General features: G+C 46.2%; 1 protein-coding gene across 2 annotated transcripts in view; it reads right to left on the minus strand.

Moving 5' to 3' along the window:
• The window catches only part of LOC122379407 (fibulin-2-like), a 222,546-nt gene that overhangs the window by 99,476 nt on the left and 97,456 nt on the right, over positions 1-25,614 (minus strand). For both annotated transcript variants that reach the window (XM_043361616.1, XM_043361617.1), the window contains exons 6-7: positions 24,800-24,915; positions 10,433-10,630 (exon numbers count right to left, since the gene is read on the minus strand). In XM_043361616.1, the coding sequence (XP_043217551.1) occupies positions 10,433-10,630; positions 24,800-24,915 (314 nt within the window). The remainder of the gene's footprint in view (positions 1-10,432; positions 10,631-24,799; positions 24,916-25,614) is intronic.

The following is a 25,614-nucleotide window of genomic DNA, read 5'->3' on the forward strand; positions in this document are numbered from 1 at the left end:
CTTCATTCCTTCTACCAAGTATTGGACTATTCCCGATGCATGTGGGTGACCCCTTATGCACGTGCCACGTGCAAAACGAAGAGGTGTCAGTTTTGTAATTGTTGCAATATATCGGTAACTACTTGACCGATTGCGCTGAAAGTTGGCATGTAGGTAGGCACCCACTAGGCACTGCATATTCATGTGCCAGAGTTGGAGTGCTGCTGCACGTGCGCACGTGCAGGGGTCGTTTTCAGATCTCGAGAACGGCTGGACCGATTGCGCTCAAATTTGGTGCACAGTTAGGGACCGGTTAGTAGAGTGCCGTGCACAAGTCAGTTGGGACCCATTTTGCACGTGCGCACGTGCAGGGTGCCGCTTCCAGATCTCGAGAACGGCTGGGCCGATTGTGCCCAAATTTGGCACATCGCTAGAGACCGGTTAGTAGGGTGCCGTGCACAAGTCAGTTGGAGGTACCCCCCTCGCAATTTCGCACGTGCAAGGCCCACCCTCTCGCTCGCTCCGTTAGTCGCCCCAACAGGCGTTATACTGGTATAGCAGTGTTCCTCCTACCGCTGGCACAGAATCGTGTTCCGGCGTATTTTTCACGATACAGGCCAGGGGCATGGCCTCACTGCTGGGGTCCTCAAACTGAATTGAATAGTTCGCCGAGCCGCCGCAGCCCATGACGCGATACTTTCAAGAGAGACTATACAGGCTAGAGAAGTTAAGTTTATGTGCAATCTCCTTCTAAAGGACAGCTTTCAAGTGTGCAAATGGCGTTTCAGCGCCTCCCATTGGGGTGATTGGGATACATGGCAGGTGCTGAAACGCCATTTGTACGCATGGAAGCTGTGCTCCAGGCTCAACTGTGCTGTTTACACAAACTACTGCTTCTTAATTCGTTTAGTGCTTGCTGAATGTACGGCATTTAAATCGTTTAATTGTTTTTGAATGACCTCCCTACAAAATTTTACTTTTCATTCATGCTATATTTTGTTTTTGATTAATTTTCGGCCACGAGCTATAATCACATCAATTCAAAAATATAAGAATATTGGAAGACAAAAAACAAATTGGGTACAAGTCGAATCATCGTCAGTTTCTACTGTTCTACTTTTCGCGTGATAAGGACCACTCGAAAAATCACCATCCACACAGAAAAATATGTGAATCTATCCAAATTCGCAAACACAGACCAGTTCTCAACCAAATCATATCTTCTTGGCACATTTTGTAGCTGTTATCACTCGCCACAGACATCATGCCTACTCACATTCATAAGTCATTAATGCATAAGTATTTTGTGCCAAATGTGTATCATGGAAAGCAGAGTGTTACCTTCACCCGCGCCCTGATGGGGTCTGCCGAGCAACACGGTTTGATGGGGGGGGGGCATTTAAATGCCCCCCTAAGATCTCGAGAAACATGCAACATAGCAACAAGCAGCAAACGGCTTTGGATAGCCCCAACGGGGAACTACCTTGTACTTCCATTGACCTCGGTCTACCATGACGTCACAGATCAGGTCAAAAATCGAAAGATGCTGGGAATTTGGTAAAAGTTGGTATTTTCCTCGGTTTCCAAAGTCGTTTCGGTCTCGGTATTTTTCCATGGGTAATGTTGGTATTTGGTTTGGTATCGGCATCACGATTTTCCGTAATTGACATCACTAGTATTGTGAATCGTCGCTAACGTAAAAGATGCTGGGAATTGGGTAAAAAGTTGGTATTTTCCTCGGTTTCCCAAGTCGGCTCGGTCTCGGTATTTTTCCATGAGTAATGGAATTATCATTTGTAGTATTTGGTAGTATTTGAAGTATTAGTATTTGGTTTGGTATCGGTATCACGATTTTCCGTAATTAACATCACTAGTCCGTAGTGTCCGTAGTGGAGGCGATGCTCACGCACGGATAGAGAACTCAAACTCCGAAATAATTTAACCTCTTTTGGGGCAGGTATTGGCTGGATGATGGTACTTCCGTGAGGCCGGCCAGTGTTGACCACTCCGTCAGTCACAATATTATTTATATTAGTTTCTTATATTTCTAGATCTCCTCCGCGATGACCTGACCGAAGAAAGGCCTGCATAATAGCCGGTCCCGTAGCTCAGTTGGTAGAGCGTTGGACTCCGCGTGGTGAGAGCACGCGTCCGGGTTATAACAGTCCGGATTCGAAGCGCGACGGGCGCTTGACATTTATGAGCCTCATGGCGCACAGTGATGCAAATGAGGTTCACGAGTGGCCATAAATACGAAAAAGACCCAAAATTCAAGTTCACTTAATCGAATAAATCGTAATATGGTCAGTCAGGCAAATGTTTGAGGTGTCTGAAAAAGTATGATTTTAATGTTTTTGTCAAAACCGGCCTCGTGTAGGATTGTCAGAAGTCGAGACATTTTCGATGTCGTAAAATGACTGTCAGGTACTTGAAATTCAAGTGCCGGTAGCGTGCGTTCATGTCATACAAACTGCAAAAATTATACATGAAAATGATCCCCGAAACCTGCTGCTTCTAATGCCACGTCATAAAAAGCCGCATCTATTTTGGTTTGGCGGTGAGCTAACTATTTGTAATCATGTTGCAACCGCAGTTTTTTACCAAAAATATTTGCTTTCAATTCACCTACAGCACTTCACACAGTGTGTGCCCGTTAGTGCACCATATCATAGCATTCCCTAATCATTTCTGAGTCGCATCGTGAAAGAATTAAGGCGCTAGCACAGGACTGACCGGCGCTACAGAAGTTTTCGTCCGGCACGGTCGGGTGCCGCGGCGCAGCGGGCGGCCCGGGCGGCCGCGCCGCCGCACACTGGTCGGAAACGCCCTCACGAGAGGCCACGGGCGATTCCGGAGTTTCGGATTATTTTTTATATAGATCGATTTGAAATTGATCAAATTATTATAATTAGGCCAAAAAAACTAATCCGGGTGACCAAAAATAACTGTAATCAGCCCCCGAAGATGGGGTATCCCAGAACTCGGAAACTGACGCGGAGCAAGAGGTTTCTTGAGCCGGATAATCAGAGTCTTATTGCTGATAGACACCAAATTGAAATCCCACATATTATGCATCAAAATGTTCGTTATGAAGTTGCCGACTGGTCAGTGCAAATTTTTTGGTATACTTTTTCTCCAACTAAGATCTACTGTAGCTTTTTTATGAGGGCTCTCTTAGAGTGATTCTGGAATATAACTGCAAAGTTTAGGTAAGGAAACAACAGGTAGTCCCATCTAGTCCCACTCTGATTTTTTGTGAGATGAAGCAGGATTTAGATTTACACCAGGGCAACATAAAAGCTAACTGCGCATATTTGCGCAAAATTTGCAGGAGCCGCTATTCCTACCCAACTACCGCCCGCCCCGCCCCAGTTTCGGCTCGGCCGCCGCGCCCGGCTTACGCTGACTGGTGTGGCCTGCACGCATCCATGCGTAGTTGACTGGTCATTAAAAACAGACGCGCTTGAGTTTATGAATTTTGTGGAAAGCGCATACAATATGGTTTTATTATTGCATTTATGTATGTATTGACATCAAAAGCCTTCCACATATTGCGTGGCGATTACGGCTTGCATTTAGAGAGCCTTGCTATTAGTAACCATCACTCGGCTGAAGAAAGTGGAAATTGAGACCTTCGTGAACATAAGACGCTGCGAATATAGGACACCTGTCACTGGCGTCAGGTTACCTTGGGCCGTCTTTTTACATTAGATCACAATTCCGGTATTTAGCCCTGGCCGGACCGATTGGTTTTCTATATTGACCGCGGAGGGTTGATACAACTCCCTCGCCGTTTCGCCTCTAATTGAGCTAGAGCCTCGCGGAAAAAACGAGCTTGTGTGCCGTTATAAGACGCAGCAAGTACTACCCGATTTAAGGTCTTAGGTCAGCCAGTGACCTCTTAGGTCAGGTAAGTGCCACAAGGCACGGGCTCGGTTTTTGGTTAATTACTTTGCCAAAAATGGTCGCACTGCCGCGATTTTGGCATCATCGTGCTTGTCTAGCTCAGGAGCGTCGAATGCTATGCTTGGTGTTCGGGCGAAGTCAACTTAAGGCGTTAACCTCGGGTCAAGGTCAGGTCGGAGCCCCTCAGGTCACGAAAATGGTTGAAGGAGGACATATTGCATATCACTGGATTCGGCAGGTCTTCCCGAGTCCAATGGTGGCTTTCCCGACTCTCTAGCTCCATCTGATCAGGAGTTATTGACGAAAAACTTATATGGCCTTAGTGACGTCATAAATGACGTCACGCAAAGTCAACAATGCTAAAGTGAAGCACCGGACCTTGCAAGGAGTGCATGAAACCATTCCCGGTGCCCGAATAGCAGCTTCCAATTTCCCTTGTTCACTTAAAGTGGTCCTAGATCCTGTATTATACTCAATTATGACGTCATAACTTAACAGATTCACGTCATATATTTAGTGCTTGACATCCAAATGATAGCTTACATATGACAGAGAAGGTATGCAAAGTTTTATGAAGTTTGCTTCACTAGTTGTGGAATAACAAGCAAAAAACTTTTGCGGAAAGGCCGCTGGCCTCTCGCTGGAGCGTTTCCGACCAGTGTGCGCCGCCCGGACGCCGCGCGGCGGCACCCACCCGCCCACTGCGCGCCCACTGCGGCACCCGACCGCCCGGACAAAAACCTCTGTAGCGCCGGTCAGCCCTGTGCTAGCGCCTTAATTCTTTCACGATGCGACTCAGAAATGATTAGGGAAGGCTATGGTATGGTGGACTAACGGGCACACACTGTATTAAGTGCTGTAGGTGAAACGAAAGCATTTTTTTTTCTTAGTAAAAAACTGCGATTGCAACATGATGATAAATAGTCAGATTACCGCCAAAGCGATTGAGATGCGGCTTTTTGTGACCCGGCATTAGAAGCAGAAGGCTTTGGGGATCATTCTCATGCATATTTTTTTCAATTTGTACGAAATGAACGCAAACCAGCGGCGTTTGAACTTGCGAGTGTCTGACCGTCATTTTACGATCTAGAAAATGTCACGACTTCTGACGATTATACACGAGGCCGGTTTTGACAAAAACATGAAAACCATGTGATTTCAGATGCCCCAAACATTTGTCTACTCGGCCATATCGCAATTAACTCGATTTGGTAAACTTGACTTTTGGGTATTTATGGCCACTCGTGAACCCCATTTGCATCACTGTGTGGCGGGTATGGTTGCGGTTGGTGGCAGGCCGTAGCCAGTCGAAGTCAGTGAGGGGACTGGCCGTGCGCGGCTTTCTGCGTACGTACGTACGTTAACCCTCTAGTGCCCCCGGTATCATATCTGTAAGTCAATTTGCAGAAAATTCGCCTGCTAATCATAGAGGTGAAAATTGTTTAAAACCCTGCTGTATCAGAAGTGGTACGTCTTGGCAACCACCTAGTGGCAAAATTTTTAAGTAATGATTTCTCAGTTTCCCACCAGGTGATTTTGAAGAGGGTCAGTTTGTCCTTTGCCGAAAATCAATTTGAGATGCAAGTGTAAATTTAAGCATTTAGAAAACAAAAAATTAGTTATTTGGAAAGAAACTTGGTATACTGTGAGACAGTTGTTCAACATATATCATAGTATGTTGCAAAACATCGCAACTTTTTCAGGGTCAAAGATATGGACCCCTATTTTTGGGGATTCTAGATATGATACAGTGGGCATAGCACTCCAATATTTTCTATGAAATTTTCGCCGCTGCAACATACGGTGTGCCAATACCATAGTTTTCTCAGGTGATAAGTATTGCAATGGCCTGTGAGTCATTGCAAATGACGATGGTACAAGATGCATAAATTTGTGAAGTTCGCACCTCTTGCGCCAGATACCTAACTCTATTTCGCTCCAGACTTAAAATGCCATAACGATATTGGTACGCTTATGCCGCCTCTCATCCTTGTCAATCTTCCAACATCTAGTTTTCTAGAGTGGCCTTACATGCCTCATACATCTCGACTCTTCTAACGCTCATAGGAATATGGTTTTGCAACTGTTTGACGATGGTCGATGACAATAGTGAACTTTTTGATCTGCAGGACACTAGCAGACCATATCTTCTAAAACCACGTTAGGAATGATATGCTATCGATGACAAGCTTGTTGATTTCAAGGAACGATCATCCGTGCGAGCATTTATACTCGTGAAACCAAAAATTGAGACTTGATGTTAGGGACAGGAGGATTCAGCGGTCTCTTGCACAATTTCGATATTCCATTTCCAACAGGAGTTGTGGACGGGCTTATTTATGTCTTGTGGGTCTATGTGTTAGCTGGGCATGGCTGAAGACTTGCATTAGCAGCCAGCCAGCATTTTTCATTCATATTGGGGAACGACTCACAATTTGTTTGCGATTCAAATCTCCTCCGTTCATCCCAGTATTAAGAGATTGAATGTGGAGTGGAAAACTATATCGTCATCTTCAGAGGAAGCTGGCTAAACGGGCTCGCAATGAAAACAGACTCCGGACCGAAGGGCGTGGTTCCTTTGATTTCCTATCTAAGAAGCAGGCAACCATGCACTGCTGCCAGGTTCCAGCAGGTGCCTGACACCTGGCAAGCATTTTCACTGCCAGGTATGTCATTTGTTGTCATATATTGACATATACCGCCAACTGTGGTAGCTGAGTGCCACTGAACAAAAAGGATTTATAGGTACTAAAACATGGATACTACTTTTGTACTGACCATAAGAATAAAAGTTAAAGTGCGGCATTGCGTAATGCGTATGCTCACCTCCATATGAGGTCAATGAATATTGTGCAAGTTCCTGCCGATCGGTGCACAGTTACCTGTATCTGTGTTGTCTGACACGTACAACGGTTATTGCACTGGTCAGTGCGCGGCTGTTATACTGACGCCGATGGCATCAGGACCGCACGACCAGTCAAAGTACTAACTGACGATTCACAGGCTGAGTTTCAGTCACCCGAGATTGTCCGGCTATCATGAAGATAAACCAACATCGTCTTTGGCATTGATTCCGGTCCCTCGGCAGGCTGTCCAGCATTTTGCATCAGAACTGCTTCACTTCAACCACTTACCGCGAGCCAACTGTAATGTCTTCATTTCTATATCAAGTATGCATAACGCATCTACGTTTGAGAAGCACGGCCCACATGTCTGAATTATGAAAAAATTGCACAAGTGCAACGCGCTGTATCATGGAAATTGAAGGAATAGAAGGCACTCGTAAATAGATGCCTATGATTAGCGTTGTTCCCTAAGCACCGACTGAAAGGACATTTTGATACAAGAAGGATGACAATGAAATATTAAGAAAATGTTCTGATAAAAAGTGCACAGTAAAGGATGTCTTGTTGGCATTTTACACATTTTAACTGCCACTTTTATCACTGAAATTTTTAATAATATATATTTTCTCATCTATGTCTTCACTTCCTTCTGTGTGGTCTGATACCACTAAAAATTACCAAGTGGAATGCCCAATGTATCATATTTGATACAAAATTCATTTCCGAAATTTGAACTGCGAAAAAATATTTGATTCCAGATTTCGAACAAGGGACCCAAAATGAATCATATGTCACAAGGTGCTAATTTTAGGAACCGTGGAACTATGTGTGGGCATTAGAGGGTTAAAGGGACTATCCCACCTTTAACATGGGGTTTGAGTTGAGATAGCCAAGTTTGCGGCAAGGTTCAGAAACCACTATCTATCTAGGTTGCAACCCCCACGGCCTCTTGGTGTATCTTCAACATGGAGCGACCGTTAGTGTGACGTCACCTCGTTTAGTCATTCTGATTTAAATGGGCTTGTTCGTTGAAAAATCGCTTAAAACTTGGTCTGAACTTTGTTGTGGTGCCTACAGAGTAAAAAGAATCAGCTTTATGACAGTAATGTGGCCTGGGGAAGGAGGTAATTTTGGGCTGTGACGTCACATATGTGAAAGTTTGTGTTTGGAATATGGGAAGCCTAAGATGTTTAATGAAAAATAAATGCCAGAACCGTGTTCCTGGTCATCCAATCTATAAAGTCGGGCACAATTTAACTGGTTTTAACAACATTTTAGAAGGTGGGATAGTCCCTTTAACTTAACTCTACGTTAACTCTAAATTCTGTCATAGACCAGGAATTGCGTGATCGGAAGGTAGAGGACAGGGCCAACGCAATAAGCTCCGCTTAGCGGGGGCTCTGTCCTTCTGAATCCTTCCCAAGGCCCTAAATACACATCCTTTCATTCAAAGGGCTCGGACAAAATCTATTTTGTAAAAAATCTGAGATCCTATAACGAGCTATCTTTTGTTTGTTTGCGTCTTTCTGGCTTTCTTGGTTTCCGCGATAAGCTAGTGTGGCCAAATAAGATATACATTGTTATACATTGAAGACAGACTATACCTATATTGCGGTAATAAGTCTTTAATCTAGTAGTCGCCTTTTACTGAGAACGCAGCATACACGCCGCATATCACGGCTAATACTGCAACGCAGCTCAGATTTCATAGTTGGCATTAATTCTCACCACGGCCACCACGGCCAATTTTCACCACCACGGCAAAGTTGGTTGAGACCTGCACCAAGGCGACAGTTACTGGACGACCTAGTATTAGCTTTTATTCATTGCACCCATTATCTAGCCATCTTAAGGGGCCAGCCAAACGCTAATTGGCAGCGGACCGGCCGTTGGCAGTGGCACTTTTCATTGGAAGTGGACCACCCGTTGGTAGGGACCCACCTATGGGCGTAGGAACCTCACGAAAAGTGTGGGGGGGGGGCAGCGAAACTTCAATGTCACTTTGTGGGAGCCCTAATACCACTATGAAAAATTTATTTGCAGTTTTGTGCTCATCTCACCCTGGTGAACCATTTCCTGCTCTTAGTTTTGTATCTAATTACAAAATAAAGCCTTACTTTAAAAATGGCTGAAAAGTGGGGGGCATGACCCCCTGGCCCCTCTGTTCCTACACCTATGGGACCGCCCGTTGACATTGAACCACCCGTTGACATTGGGCCATCCTTCTGTATCGTGTCAGACATTGTGATATTTATTCACTTTCGATGATAACACAAAAGCAAATATTCTAAATAGCCATATTTAGAATATATTTAATATTTATAAATAATATTTGGCTATTTAGAATATTTGCTTTTGTGTTATCATCGAAAGTGAATAAATATCACATTGGGCCATCCGTTGGCAGGGGACCACCCGCTGACTTTGGACCACCCGTTGTCATTGGACCACCCGTTGGCAGTGGACCACCCGTTGGCAGGGACCACCCGTTGGCAGGGGACCACCCGTTGGCAGGGGACCACCCGCTGGCAGGGGACCACCCGTTGACATTGGACCACCCGTTGACAGGAGGCCACCCGTTGGCAGGGGACCACCCGTTGACAGGGGACCACCCGTTGACAGGGGACCACCCGTTGGCAGGGGACCACCCGTTGACATTGGACCACCCGTTGGCAGGGGACCACCCATTGACAGGTGACCACCCGTTGACAGGTGACTACCCGTTGACATTGGACCACCCGTTGGCAGGGGACCACCCGTTGTCAGGGGACCACCCGTTGGCAGGGGACCACCCGTTGACAGGTGACTACCCGTTGACATTGGACCACCCGTTGGCAGTGGACCACCCGTTGGCAGGGGACCACCCGTTGACATTGGACCACCCGTTGGCAGTGGACCACCCGTTGGCAGGGGACCACCCGTTGGCAGGGGACCACCCGTTGGCAGGGGACCACCCGTTGACATTGGACCACCCGTTGACAGGAGGCCACCCGTTGGCAGGGGACCACCCGTTGACAGGGGACCACCCGTTGACAGGGGACCACCCGTTGGCAGGGGACCACCCGTTGACATTGGACCACCCGTTGGCAGGGGACCACCCATTGACAGGTGACCACCCGTTGACAGGTGACTACCCGTTGACATTGGACCACCCGTTGGCAGGGGACCACCCGTTGTCATTGGACCACCCGTTGTCATTGGACCACCCGTTGGCAGTGGACCACCCGTTGGCAGGGACCACCCGTTGGCAGGGGACCACCCGCTGGCAGGGGACCACCCGTTGACATTGGGCCACCCGTTGACAGGGGACCACCCGTTGACAGGGGACCACCCGTTGACAGGTGACCACCCGTTGGCAGGGGACCACCCGTTGACATTGGACCACCCGTTGACAGGGGACCACCCGTTGGCAGGGGACCACCGGTTGACAGGTGGCCACCCGTTGACAGGTGACCACCCGTTGACATTGGACCACACGTTGGCAGGGGACCACCCGTTGACATTGGACCACCCGTTGGCAGTGGACCACCCGTTGGCAGGGGACCACCCGTTGACATTGGACCACCCGTTGGCAGGGGACCACCCGTTGACAGGAGGCCACCCGTTGGCAGTGGACCACCCGTTGGCAGTGGACCACCCGTTGGCAGGGGACCACCCGTTGGCAGGGGACCACCCGTTGGCAGTGGACCGCCGACACAGACCGGGCCGGGCCGGCAGCTCAAGGTCCCCTTGCTCGTCGTCGTCGTCGCCGTCGTCGTCGTCGTGGGGCTGCTCGGCGGCGCCATCGGGCCTGTACACGGCGCGCGACGAGCGGTCCAGGCAGCCGTAGGAGCCGGGCTCGTTGAAGCACATGTGGCCGGGCTGGCACTGGTCCAGCCGGGCCACACACTCGTCCACATCTGCGCGGCAGTCGGGGGCCGGGCGGGCGGACCAGTCAGTGGGGCACAGCCAGCGAGAAAGTGGCACAGTGAGACAGATATCGGGGTTACATGAGCACAGTAAATACGTATTTAGCCGCTAATTCGAATTAGGAACGCATTACCGACTCATGTAGCCACCTGCTAGTACGAATCGGCGATCCGATCCGCGGTTACATGAGCAAAGCAAGTACGCATCACGATCGGATTCACCGCTAATGCGAATCAGGAGCGTACTACCGACTCATGTATCCACCTGCTAATACGAATCGGCGGTCCGAACAAAATCCGCAGGGAAAGAGGCTTAGAAGCGAATAGGACCATGATACGTATTACAGGAACTATTTCTTTCCAAAAAGAAACATTAAAATGCAAAATAATAGGTATTTTTCATTTGTTTCTTTTGAAATAATAATTAAAAAAATATATCAGTATTTTGTCAAGTTTTCAAAAATAAATATAGTGAAAACCAAAAAGAAAATATCAAAGTACTTTCAGTTGAAACATTTTTCTGACAGCACTACAGACGAATCAAGAGAGGCAAGTGCTCAATGAGTCAAAGCAAGACAACTTTATGTTTAACTTTTTTTTGTTAAGTTAATTGAGAATGTTTTGAGCAGATTAAATGCAAAAAAGACATAAGATATTAAGTTTTTAATTCAGTCACCTCTATTGCTACGGAAGTGCGCCACATTTGTATGCTATTCCGTTTGTAATGCGCATCGGGCCGAGAGCCAAACTAGATCCGTTTGACGTCACTGATACGAATTTGCTCATGTAGTCGGTGCACTGAATGCGTTCTTGGGGAGCTGATGTGAATTAGCGTAGTGGCACCTTACTGGATCGGATGAGACTGTAAGATTCATTAGAACGGCGAGGCCCACAGCCATACACACATCGACGCCGCAAACGCCCGTACGTGCTCGGCGGCGGCATCGTGTGAACCCATGACTCATATGAAACACCCAGTGACACCTAGCGGTCGGCCAGACATTGCACTGACGTGGAAGTGACTACAGGCGGCGGCGCCCCACGAACTGCACCCTTCCCTTTGCTGACAAACCATCACAGAGGGAACATCTTTGTGCTGCCTGCCGACGATTGCAGATTGCCACTAGGCGCAAATAAGGTGGGTCGTATCCTGCATTTCCGCTGCCGCCCTACTGGCCGCCACGACCGACTGGCCCTAGGACAGGGCTGCACGTCGGCCATTATTGTTCAGGCCAGAGCTCTCCAACGGCCGACAGTATCACCGACCGTATGCAATTTCTTTGGCGTCTTTCAGCGGGAAATCACGGTACTGACCCTATGCAGGACGCTGATCGACAGAGGGCGTGAAAGGAGTCGAGACCGAGTCGCGCCAAAAGAAAATTGGTATATGAAGGTTACTCGTACCACCGATCGCCGAGCACGTGCTAATGGCACCTTACTGGATCGGATGAGACTGTAAGATTCATTAGAACGGCGAGGCCCACAGCCATACACACATCGACGCCGCAAACGCCCGTACGTACTCGGCGGCGGCATCGTGTGAACCCATGACTCATATGAAACACCCAGTGACACCTAGCGGTCGGCCAGACATTGCACTGACGTGAAAGTGACTACAGGCGGCGGCGCCCCACGAACTGCACCCTTCCCTTTGCTGACAAACCATCACAGAGGGAACATCTTTCCCCACCTCCTCCCCACTCCCCCACTATTACATTATCTTCCCTCCCAACCCATTGTCTCCTCCTTTCATCAGTCCGTCTCGTCTTTCAGCGGGAAATCACGGTACTGACCCTATGCAGGACGCTGATCGACAGAGGGCGTGAAAGGAGTCGAGACCGAGTCGCGCCAAAAGAAAATTGGTATATGAAGGTTACTCGTACCACCGATCGCCGAGCACGTGCTAATGCGTATTTGGAACGGATCGCTGGCACACGATTCGGGCCGTATTTCACAAGAACTATTCTTTGCTGACTGGAAGCGTCAAAATGCAAAATACTAAGCATTTTTTTATTGGCTGACTGGTAGAAAATAGCAAAACAATGTTGGTATTTTGGTTTAGTCATTGCATGTGAAATAAAATGAATGAAATATTATGATAGATAATTTTTTTCTGACCACCCTGCTGTCGCTGCATGGCGAATCAGTGCCCACTGAATTAAAACAAGAAAACTTTGTTTATTTTTTTATTTCATGTTAATTTTAAATGTTTTTGAGCCTATCAAATGATATAAGTATTCAAAATTTAGTTCGTCGTCCCGGTAAATGCCGCAACTGCGCCATGACTGTACGCTAATCCTATTCCGTTTGTGATACGAATTACCGGCCGTCGAGGAGTCAGCCCGGGTGAGCCAAACAAGATCCGTTTGACGTAGATAAAACGAATTAGTCTCATGTAACCGGTGCCGTAGATACGTTTGTGGGCAGCTGATGCGCATTAGCGTAGTGCGTATTTGGAACGGATCGCTCATGTAACCCCGGTAAGAGTAAACCACATTGAACTACTCTATTACCGGGGTTACATGAGCGATCCGTTCCAAATACGCACTACGCTAATGCGCATCAGCTCCCCACAAACGGATCTACGGCACAGGTTACATGAGACTAATTCGTTTTATCTACGTCAAACGGATCTTGTTTGGCTCACCCGGGCTGACTCCTCGACGGCCGGTAATGCGCATCACAAACGGAATAGGATTAGCGTACAGTCATGGCGCAGTTGCGGCATTTACCGGGACGACTGAGCTAAATTTTAAATACTTTTATCATTTGATAGGCTCAAAAACATTTAAAATTAACATGAAATCAAAAAATGAAAACAAAGTTTTCTTGTTTTAAGTCAGTGGGCACTGATTCGCCATGCAGCGACAGCAGGGTGGTCAGAAAAAATTATCTATCAAAATATTTCATTCATTTTATTTCACATGCAAAGACTAAACCAAAATACCAACATTTTTTTTTTTGCTATTTTCTACGAGGCAGCCAATAAAAAAATGCTTAGTATTTTGCATTTTGACGCTTCCAGTCAACAAAGAATAGTTCTTGTGAAATACGGCCCGAATCGTGTGCCTCGGACGTTTCGGTTACATGAGCGATCCGTTCCAAATACGCACTACGCTAATTCGCATCAGCTCCCCAAGAACGCATTCAGTGCACCGACTACATGAGCAAATTCGTATCAGTGACGTCAAACGGATCTAGTTTGGCTCTCGGCCCGATGCGCATTACAAACGGAATAGCATACAAATGTGGCGCACTTCCGTAGCAATAGAGGTGACTAAATTAAAAATTTATTATCTTATGTCTTTTTTGCATTTAATCTGCTCAAAACATTCTCAATTAACTTCACAAAAAAAGTTAAACATAAAGTTGTCTTGCTTTGACTCATTGGGCAATTGCCTCTCTTGATTCTTCTGTAGTGCTGTCAGAAAAATGTTTCAACTGAAATTATGTGGATATTTACTATTTGGTTTTCACTATATTTATTGTTGAAAACTTGACAAAATACCGATATATTTTTTTTTTTATTTGAAAAGAAGAAAATGAAAAAATACCTATTATTTTGCATTTTAATGTTTCTTTTTGCGAAGAAATAGTTCCTGTAATACGTATCTTGGTCCTATTCGCTTCTAAGCCTCTTTCCCAGCGGATTTTGTTCGGACCGCCGATTCGTATTAGCAGGTGGATACATGAGTCGGTAGTACGCTCCTGATTCGCATTAGCGGTGAATCCGATCGTGATACGTATTTGTTTTGCTCATGTAACCGCGGATCGGATCGCCGATTCGTACTAGCAGGTGGCTACATGAGTCGGTAATGCGTTCCTAATTCGAATTAGCGGCTAAATACGTATTTACTGTGCTCATGTAACCCCGATAAATAATGCATCTGGCGCATCGGCCGCCAGATGGTGTCCAACGGTGCCGCCATGTTGCGCAAACCAGGAAGCGGCCGCCGCCTGTGTTGGGGAATAGGGAATTCGGGACCTCGATTTGCGTTTGCGGCCGCTGTATCCGTTACGTTCAAGCTACGCAGACACGGAACCCGGCATCTTACGCAGAATTGAGTGGAGGTGAAATCCTAAAAATCCTCAGATACAGGTAACTTATACGTTATACCCTTATAAGTCAACGGGGAAATATGTAAATTGCTATTTTGGCGCCGGGAATGATCTAAAACTATCTCAAGCATATAGAATCGTGATTTCATGCTCTCCTTGCAAGGTCCGATGCTTCACATTTGCATTGTTGCCCTTGCTTGACGTCATTTGTGACGTCACAAGGGTAATAAACTTTTCTTCAATAACTCCCGATCAAACTGAGCTAGCGAATCGGGAAAGCCACAAATGGACTCAGAAAGACCTGCCGAATCGAATGCTATGCAACATGACCTTACTCAACGTCCAGTATCACTTCATGCGCCTGAGCTAGGTGAACACGATGATGCCAAAATCGCGGCTCTATGGCCATTTTTGGCGAAGTTATTTACCAAAAACCGAACCCGTGCCTTCGGTCACTTGAGCTGACCCAGAGGTCACCGGTTGACCTGAGAAATATGTAGGGTGACAGACAACTTGAGCGTGAATGCGTGAACGTGACCTTAGTTCATCGCATGACCTTGAGAGGTCAATTGGGTATTGGGAAAGTAAGATTAGATGTTGGCGAGTCGATTGGTGCCATTTGTAGCGCTCTAGCTCTACTGGGTGGGCCACAATCTGCTGTGCAAATTTGGGCCACATGACCTTTGCTGACTTCTGTAGGCCAAACGGCTGGGAGTGCCACCGAATGAGTCGGACTGTGGATTGGGCATGTAAGGACCTACATTGTGTGCGAGCTTCAGCTTGATCGGAGGTGTCCCGAATCTGGGCTGAATCCGGGCTGAATCTGGGCTGAATATGGGCTGTCTTGATAGTTGATGGACATGGCACTGCCGACTTTTGGTCCCATTCTTTCCATGCAACGCCCATAGGGCTTATGTTAAAATGCCAAAATCAAAGTGGGGCACGGTGTCCCGGTGCCCTCCCCGTTCCGCCGTCTATGGTCTGGAGATCCTTACTCACTGTACGTTCAATTCTCGAATACGGAAGGTTTATTTGGGCCGGTGTGACTGATACTCACGACTTGACCGCATACAGAACAAATTATTGATGTGGCTCAGTGCTCGCTGTCGGCTCAATGCTGCTTTACAGCCTACTGTACTGCAAAGGCAGACGGGCTTAGCAAGCCTATCTAGTGACGTCGGCGAAACCAGCACGATCTCATCTTCATATACAATGTTCACCGTTATGTGATAGACTCATCGTACCTTCTCATGCAGTTGCCGCTCGCCGTACCAGCGTGAGCTGTGCGTCGTCAGACCACATTTCAATTTTCATGTTCCCCAGGCGAGGGTCAATAGTCAATACCATCAAGCGTGGCCTTTTTGTTCGCATCCCAGAGACTTGCAACGCGTTCATCGATGCTCACCGCGATGCCGACATATGGCACCAGAGCTCCTATCAGTGGAGATCAAGCGTGCTGACTGCTGAGCGCCATCTAGAGATGAGCACCTGTTCTATTATTTTAACCCTCGCCCGTAAACGGTGTTTTGCCACCTTCGCCCATGCAGGGGGGGGGGGGGGTTGATGCGATTTTAGGACTTAAGTACGTATCGCTAAAGTACGTAGGACAAAAGTACGTATGCAAATGTTCGTACGCAAATATACGTAAGCGATAAAGTTCGTATGCCAAAAGTACGTACGCAAATGTCCGTACGCAAAAGTACGTATGCAAAAGTACGTAGTGCATAAAGTATGTATGTCAAAAGTACGTACGCAAATGTTCGTACGCAAAAGTACGTATGAAAAAGTACGTAGTGCATAAAGTGCGTATGCCAAAAGTACGTACGCAAATGTTCGTACGCAAAAGTACGCATGCAAAAGTACGTAGTGTAGAATGCACGTATGACAAAAGTACGTACGCAAATGTTCGTACGCAAAAGTTCGTATGCAAAAGTACGTAGTGTATAAAGTACGTATGCCAAAAGTACGTACGCAAATGTTCGTACGCAAAAGTACGTATACAAAAGTACGTAGTGTATAAAGTACGTATGCCAAAAGTACGTACGCAAATGTTCGTACGCAAAAGTTCGTATGCAAAAGTACGTAATGTAAAAAGTACGTATGCCAAAAGTACGTACGGTTCGTATGCCAAAGCACGTAGTGTATAAAGTACGTAAGCTAGAAGTAGGGTATAGTAGTGTAAGTTGAGCCACTTTTTTCTTTATTGCTGCTCTGTTGCCATACTACAGGGAACTCATGATAAATTCATATACCAAATAATATAGCTTTGTCCATTTCGCCCATTTACTCATCGAGAAATTTTGCTATGCCTTGTAACAAATGCTCATTAAATAAAGTATAGGAAAGGTATTACACATTGATCAACTTAACCCAAGGGTGGGGTACGTCCTTAATACCCTACGTACATTTGCTATACGTACTTTTGTCCACACGTAGGGTAGACCGGGGCAAGTCGCCCCGCCGAGGTAAAACGCCTCACCGATGTTTCTCGGAACTGGCAGGGTTCTGGGGAAAGATCCTCTCTTCTGTTAAACCGGCCGGGCAGGGGGTAATTCCAACCACCGCAGCCCGGTGAGGGGCGTTTTTCGCCCCCTGTCTAACTCCGTAAATAAGGGAGCTACGCAAACAAAAGAGATACCAAACGAAAGGTCCTTACGAGACGATTCTAAAGCACCAAAAATTTTTGACCTCAGGTCAATGTTCAAGGTCAGAGGTCAAGGTCAAAGGCAAAAACCGGCACATGTGTAGTGATCTCAAAGTGAGCGTTCTAGAGGACGGCAGGATGCATAAAACCGGCAAAATTGGGTGTCAAACAAAGGAAGAGAATCATCTGAGAATTTCGAAAACGTGCTCAACATCAAAGGTCAAGGTGAAGGTCATGCTCAAAATTGACCTTAAACTTTGCACTTTTTCGTACATCTTGCGTGTCAACTTCCAAGATGTTTTGAAATGTTTTGAGGCTTATCAGGTCCCTATTTGTGGTTCATCTTACGATACAAGGCTGCTCAAAGGTCAAGATCACAGAAGAGAGTCCTTGCTAGAGGCTATTTCACTGATTCAAGCTAGTAATAATAAATAAGACAATTTTGCCATCCGGAGGCTCTAAATAAAGGCTTAGAGGAAAAGAGATGTCAGATTCGTGATCAGCGGGTAGGAATCCATCATAAACGACTTTTGATGTGTCAAGGTCAACCAAAGGTCATTCAAGGTCACATAAGGTCAACATAAAACTTGTCCTTTTCCAAACAAAATCTATATATATATATATATATATATATATATATATATATATATATATATATATATATATATATATATATATATATATATATATATATATGTTACAGGGAGTATGCGATTTCAGTTAGTTTGCAACGACCCTAGGGTGGTTGTAACCTCCCTGAACGATCAGTTTGTTTGCAACGACCCTAGGGACGTTACAAAATAACTGCTCGTTCCGGGACGTTGTAACGAAACTAGGGTCGTTGCAACCTCCCTAGTTAGTATGCAACGAACCTAGGGTTGTTACAAAATAACTAGGGAGTTTAAGAAATCATCGAGTCTGGTTTCACAGGGGGCACATGGGGGGGGGGTGGTTGCCACTCCCCCAGGTAGTCTTTCTGCTCCGCACTCAACATTTTAAGAGCTAGAAGCCTGATTTTGGTATAGCTGCTCCTTTCTTGATGTTCACTAAAAATTTCAAGTTTTTGTGGTTTTTGGTTTCGGAGATATGACCTTGTTTTTCAGGTCATGTCATGACCCAAATGGCCAATTCTCAACATCTTGCGTTGGCTATGGGCCTTGTGAGCTTTTGACACCTTGATTTCGGCCTTTTTTGCCAGTCTTACCTCCCACCTATAATGGAACATGTTTTTCGACGATGTACAGATGTCAAGGTCAGGGTCAAGGTCAACCTAGGTCATCTAAAATAATTGCGTTTTAGGCAAGCTGAATTTACTTTTCGTGAAGTTTTTTGACTGCATTCTTGGTGAAAGCTTCTCAGATCATGATTTCATGTAATATGGACATTGGACACATAAACAACCGGTACACACATCAGTATACACACAGACACACACAGACATACAAAGTACAAACACATATCATTGACCTTGACCTAACTTGACCTGAAATGACCTCAGCAGCAAAAATCTGGTCGGGTAGTGTGACAAAGAGCGCACTTATACAACGGTGACCCAAAACAGCAACATTTTTTAGTTTGAACTGACCTGGAAGGTCAATGACTGACCTGAAAAGGTAAAACTGGGTATCATTGGATTCGTTTTTTCCCAAAGAATCTTTTTGGTCTTTACCGCGAAGCTCTATCTCCAACAGAAACGAAATGGCGCGGGGGGTGGCAACCCCCCCATGTGCGTTCTAGGATGGGAAAATGGCATGTGCGGGCGAGGGTTAACTCTCGCCCTTATTGGTGTTTTGCTAGCTGTAAACGCACATGGCGGGGCTAGGTTATTGGTTGACTTTCCAGGTCAGGTCAGTGGCTCAGAAGTCGGGAAAATCGGGACCTGTTGAAACTTTGGAGAGTTAGCTTGTTACGAGGTTTTTCGGTGCGCTGATCACGAATTTCATGTTAGCTTTGATCACCGATGATGTCTTGATGTTTTTGGGTCAGGTCGGGTCAGGTCAGGTCAACCAGTAGGCGTCTTGCTAGCTGTCCATAGTAGGTGTCAACCACCACTGACAGCCTCGTGACATGGTACGAAGGCGCCAGAATTACTTCTTAAATGTTCAAATGGGTGCTAAATTCGAAATCAGCTCCAAAAACTAGCCTAAAGAATATATGAACCCAGAAGAAGTGAACTAAGGTCATCAAAGGTCAATGACCTTGACCTGACCTTCACGTGACCTTGACACCCACTATAATGCATGGGACCATCATCATTTCACATGTTTGAACGTTAACAATCACAAAAAGACTGGAAACGAGCGGATAATAACCGTTTTACGAAGGGCTTCCTGGCAAATGCCCATCTAATTTGAACAAATCTGCACCAAATGTGCACCTAATCTGCACAAAATGTGTGCTAGATGGCCGTCGTGAAATACTCCTGAGCTGAATGTTCAAATTTTGTTCTCCTTTTGTTTTTAAATGAACTATATTGAACAAGATTTTCAATGGACAAGATTGCTGACGGCCCTCATGTGAAACGAGACTCGATGAATTCTTAAACTCCCTAGTTATTTTGTAACAACCCTAGGTTCGTTGCATACTAACTAGGGAGGTTGCAACGACCCTAGTTTCGTTACAACGTCCCGGAACGAGCAGTTATTTTGTAACGTCCCTAGGGTCGTTGCAAACAAACTGCTCGTTCAGGGAGGTTACAACCACCCTAGGTTCGTTGCAAACTAACTGAAATCGCATATTCCCTGTAACATATATATATATATATATATATATATATATATATATATATATATATATATATATATATATATATATATATATATATATATATATATATATATATATATATCATTCGACGCGGCTTGACAAGGCAAATGCGATGGTACACTCGGGGGCAGATTGATGTTCCACCACTCCCTACCCATCGGGCTCCCATGGCTCAGCACTGGCTGCTGTCAGTGGCAGGACTGGCAGCACTGGCACTGGCAGGCAGTGCTGAGCAGTGCTGAGGGCAGGCAACACTGGCAGCAGCCAGTGCTGAGCCATGGGAACCCGATGGGTAGGGAGTGGTGGAACATCAATCTGCCCCCGAGTGTACCACTGCCGTAGCTCTAGGACCATTTTTGTCGAAGTTATTTGCGAAAAACTAAAAAACAGCTCGGGGTCGTTGACCTGACCTCTGACCTCAGGTCACTAAACCTATTTTTGTATTTTTTTCTAGGTCAAACGCTACACAACCGTGCTCGTAATTTGTCTTTATCTCTAAAACTCTATTTTTAGCAGCTATTTGAAGTTCGCGTCTGTGACACCGAAGTTTGCCGTGCAGGGGTCTAGAAAAATCGACTTTGTGACGTCATCAATGGGGCTAGATCCAAATTTTTTACTTCAGAAGATGTCAAATTGATGGGAGAAACGGTACTGAAAGTTTCGCTTTCCTATCCCTATAAACGTTCGGGAGCTATCGCAAATATTCGCCAGGGGGGGGGGGCGAAAAACGCCCCCCGGGCCCGCGAGGGTTAATCTAGTGTATGGGGCTTCTTGCCTCAGGCCGTGGGGCGTTTTGCCCTGGGGTTGGGGCAAAATGTCCCATTTGCAGTTGCTTCACAAAGCACTTCCTAGCTGGGAGTCCGATCATAAGTGAATGAATTTGAGGGGTGGAATTTAAAGTAAAATGTCCAAAGAACACATTGAGCACAAATTTGGCCTTCCAGGTGGTGTGAGACAAAAGTAGGTACCTATGTAGCAAAATAAATTATCTGGGGCGTCTTGCACAAGGCAAGACTTTATACTCTACGTACATTTGCTATACGTAGGCTTTTGTACGTGACGTACTTTTTTGTCCATACGTACTTTTTACCATACGTACTTCTGCGATACGTATTTTTGTCGTGACGTACTTTTGTCCATACGTACTTTTTACCCAACGTACATTAGATATACGTACTTTTGTCCGTGGCGTACTTTTGTCCATACGTACTTTATACCCTACGTACTTCTGCGATACGTACTTTTGTCCATACGTACTTTTGTCCATACGTACTTTATATAGTACGTACTTCTGCGATACGTACTTTTGTCCCTGACGTACTTTTGTCCATACGTACTTTATACTGTACGTACTTCTGCGATACGTACTTTTGTCCTTGACGTACTTTTGTCCACACGTACTTTATATTGTACGTACTTCTGCGATACGTACTTTTGTCCCTGACGTACTTTTGTCCATACGTACTTTATACTGTACGTATTTCTGCGATACGTACTTTAATCCTACGTACTTTTGCTAACGTACTTTTGTCCTACGTACTTTAGCGATACGTACTTTTGTCCGTAACCCGTTGATGCGACCCCCTGGCGTTTGAAAACGGAGCGTCGTAGAGCTTAGCGGAGAAGACCAACGGATTTCTCTCAACAAGATCTCGCGATTGGTGGTATATTTTTTGGTCCTAGGTCAACATTTGACCTACTTATGACCGGTCAAAGGTCAAATTTTCGGAAAAATCTAACTTTTTCAGATTTCCGCGCCGATTGCGGCAAAACGGTAAGAGATATCGACTTGAAACCTTCACTATCGTGATCCTTGATCAATTCTCTATCGTTTGGTGTATATTTCGATGTCATAACTCTAAAAATGATGCGTTGGGAGCATCGGAAGTCTGCAAGGTCATTTGTGCACTGGGTCACGTCAGGCGTGTGACGTCACTGACCTGACCCTGACCCAAAATGAACTACAAGAAACAACCGACGATGCCTGAAATGGATAGCAAATTCGAATTCAGGGCAGCAAAATACCCCGAAAAGGCATACAAGTGCAAGAAGTCATTACAGGTCAACCGAGGTCACTGACCTTACCTTGACCTTTAGTAACCTTCAAAATGTCAACGGACATTGTGCCAATGTCAAATCAGCCAGTTGTGATTCTAAAACAATCCATCAGTGTGTCAGGTCAGTCGGCATTTATACCAATGTGAAGCAATCTCCAATTTAGCGTAAATCTGGCCGGAGGTTGTTCCTTTTATGACGTCATAACTCCGTGACCTGACATGACCTTGACAAAAAATACCAAAAGTTGTGCAAAGGATGCCCCAAAAGGTGCTGAAAATTTGAGCAGGCTAGCTGAAACGGTTCGGCGTGTAGCTAAGAAAAACCTCAGGGGGGGTGGGGGTTGCACCCCCCTACATGGGCGAGGGTTAAAGTGTTGGTGCTGTATGTATTTATTGTTTAATATTAATACTTCATCCGTCAATGGGTGTGTGCCTGTGGATGATTGATGGAATAAACTAAACTAAGTAAACTAAATAAACCGAGGTCACCAAAGGTCAATGAGCTGACCTGACCTTCAGGTGATCTTGACACCCACCTTTATACACCTGGGTACCTGGGAGCAGCATCAAATCACATGTTTGAACGCTTGAAACAACGAAAAGACTGCAAACGCGCAATTAATGCGAGCCGACATACGCCGAATCGCGATTCCGGTCAAACATGGTCTCGAAAAGTAGGTCACAGGTCAAAGGTCATTTGGGTAGAGTTATGAAATTTTCAGGTTAGGTGTAAAATTGATGAACGTGAGGATACTGAAAGTTTCGTCTCGATCGGTCACTTTTTACGCGAGCTATTCGCGAAAAACCGAGGGGGCCGTTTGACCTATACGGCCGAGGGCTAACCCGCGCCCTGATGGGGTCTGCCGAGCAACGGGGTCTGATGGGGGGGGGGGGGGCATTTTGGCCCCCTAAGATCTCGAGAACCACTCAACATAGCGACAAGCGGTAAACGGCGTTGGATAGCCCCAACGAGGAACTACCTTGTGACCCAATTTCATTGACCTCGGTCAAACCGATGACGTAACAGGTCAGGTCAAAGGTCGAATTTTCACCGTTTACATGCATTTCAAGAAATGCGTTGTAAAATCGAGTAAAATGCATTTCTTTGAAAATCATCGGTGGGTAAATGTTCTTCAAACACATATTTTGCTATTTGAGGTCACTGATACCAGGTCAGGTCACAGAGGTCAGGTCACTGGGGGGGGGGGGTCACAATATGAAAGTGTCGTGTGATACATGTTTTATGGTCCATTTTACACGACAAATGCGATTATGTGGGTTAGGCAGACTTTAGGGCCAGCTTAGGTCACGTTTTGGTCAAGGTCAAGTCAAGGTCAGGTCAAGGTCAGGTCAAGGTCAGGTCAAATTGGGTCAAATTTCAAAGTTGATATTTTTGCCTAAAATGGGTATCGATTCGATGCAGCTCGTCACGGGGAGTTCAATGGTCGTCTCGGTTTTGCGCTACAACGTCTAGAATTAAATTGAATTCAAAAATTTGACGTCATCAATTTTTAAGTTTTTTTCGCTATAACTTGGCCAAAAGAAGGTATCGATCTAAAACTTGGTATGGATATCGAAGAGCGCAGGGACTATCACATATATTCCGGTTTTTCGAAATTCGAAAAAAATTGGAAAAGTTTTGAGTTTTTCTAAAAAAAAACATCATTTTTTATTTTTGGGGGTCAAAATCCCAAAATTTCGAAAATCCGAGATGGCAGTTTTGTAGCGCAGTCGTTTCTCTACACAACCACATAAAGAACTTTAAAATTGCTTGTTAACTGTAGAATTGGTGAGCGTTTCAAGATGTCATGTTTTTTGCTCATTTTTACTCGAATATGACCTCAGTTTGACCTCAATAACTCCTGACCTGAGGTGACCTGTGACTTGAAATTTTGTGTGAATGTGTCAAATTGATGCCCGGTAAGGTACCCAAAATTTGGCGCGCACGCCGTTTTCTCGCTATTTAAGAAAAACCACAGGGGGGGGCAATATGCCCCCCCATCAGGGCGCGGGTTAAGTCGGTGTGTGTGTGTGTGTGTGAGAGAGAGAGAGAGAGAGAGAGAGAGAGAGAGAGAGAGAGAGAGAGAGAGAGAGAGAGAGAGAGAGAGAGAGAGAGAGAGAGAGAGAGAGAGAGAGAGAGAGTGAGAGTGAGAGTGAGAGTGAGAGTGAGAGTGAGAGTGAGAGTGAGAGTGAGAGTGAGAGTGAGAGTGAGAGTGAGAGTGAGAGTGAGAGTGAGAGTGAGAGTGAGAGTGAGAGTGAGAGTGAGAGTGAGAGTGAGAGTGAGAGTGAGAGTGAGAGTGAGAGTGAGAGTGAGAGTGAGAGAGAGAGAGAGAGAGAGAGAGAGAGAGAGAGAGAGAGAGAGAGAGAGAGAGAGAGAGAGAGAGAGAGAGAGAGAGAGAGAGAGTCAGTAGGTGACACAGAGTCAGTCGGTGGGACGGAAACGGTCAGTCAGTCAGTCATTGACTGAAAATAGTCAGTGAAGCAGTGATGCATTGAGAAAGAGTCTGACTGTAAGACAGTGAGTCAGTGAGACAGAGTCGGACAATGAGACAGGAGTCAGCCCGCCAGTGACACAGGCACAGGTCAGACAGCCGCGTCAGTCGGCTGACCGGCTGAGAGGTCACCCACACTCACCGAGGCAGTTCACTTGGTCGGGGGCCAGCTGAAAGCCCTTTCTGCAGGAGCACTGCACGTCAGTGCCAGTGTCGGAAGCGGAACAGAGCTGAGCGCACGGGTTGCTGTCCCGGCACCTACGGGCCGAGGGGGCACATATTCAAATCATTGCCGACGCTTCATCGATCCGCTTCTTGCTGGGGGGGGGGGGGGGCTTAAAGGCCGTTGTACACGGGCAACTGCCGCCGGCAACTCTCAGCAATCGGTTGCTCGGCGACTCTGGGCAACCGATCGCCCAGCAACCGGTGGCAGCATGCGAGCAACTCCTAGCAACACCGATGAATTTGCTTTCACATTGCTGACGTCACAATTACGTCACGCCGAGGAACTGGGCGACTCTCGACAACCGGCATTCCAGAACCCACCGGCAACCGGACGCAGATGTGTTTTGAGGTTTGTGGCGTTGGATATTAAAGTTTTCTACATATTATGGGTGATCATTTGGGAATGAGATAAAGTAAGTGGCACGTGCAGATGTGTATTCAATAGCACACCAGACAAAAGACACGCCATTAGACTCGTCATCGTGGGACATTTTGTACTGCACACTATTATACACCTGCAAGCCACTGTTCATCTACAGCAGGTGCTCAAAGTGGCCACCCCCTTCTGAGCGGCACAGCTCAGCCCGACGGCGTGTGTGACGCGCCATCTTTCGCAGCTGCTCTTCGTCCATGTTGCGGGCGAAGTCTTCAACCAGTTCCTTTAGCTGTTCCAGCGTTTGGGGCTCGCTGCGCACGATCTGAGCCGTCACCAATGACCAGAAACAAAAGTCC

The sequence above is a fragment of the Amphibalanus amphitrite genome, unplaced genomic scaffold (assembly GCF_019059575.1).
Source record: "Amphibalanus amphitrite isolate SeventyFive unplaced genomic scaffold, NRLGWU_Aamphi_draft 000077F_arrow, whole genome shotgun sequence".
NCBI classification, from domain to species: domain Eukaryota; kingdom Metazoa; phylum Arthropoda; class Thecostraca; order Balanomorpha; family Balanidae; genus Amphibalanus; species Amphibalanus amphitrite.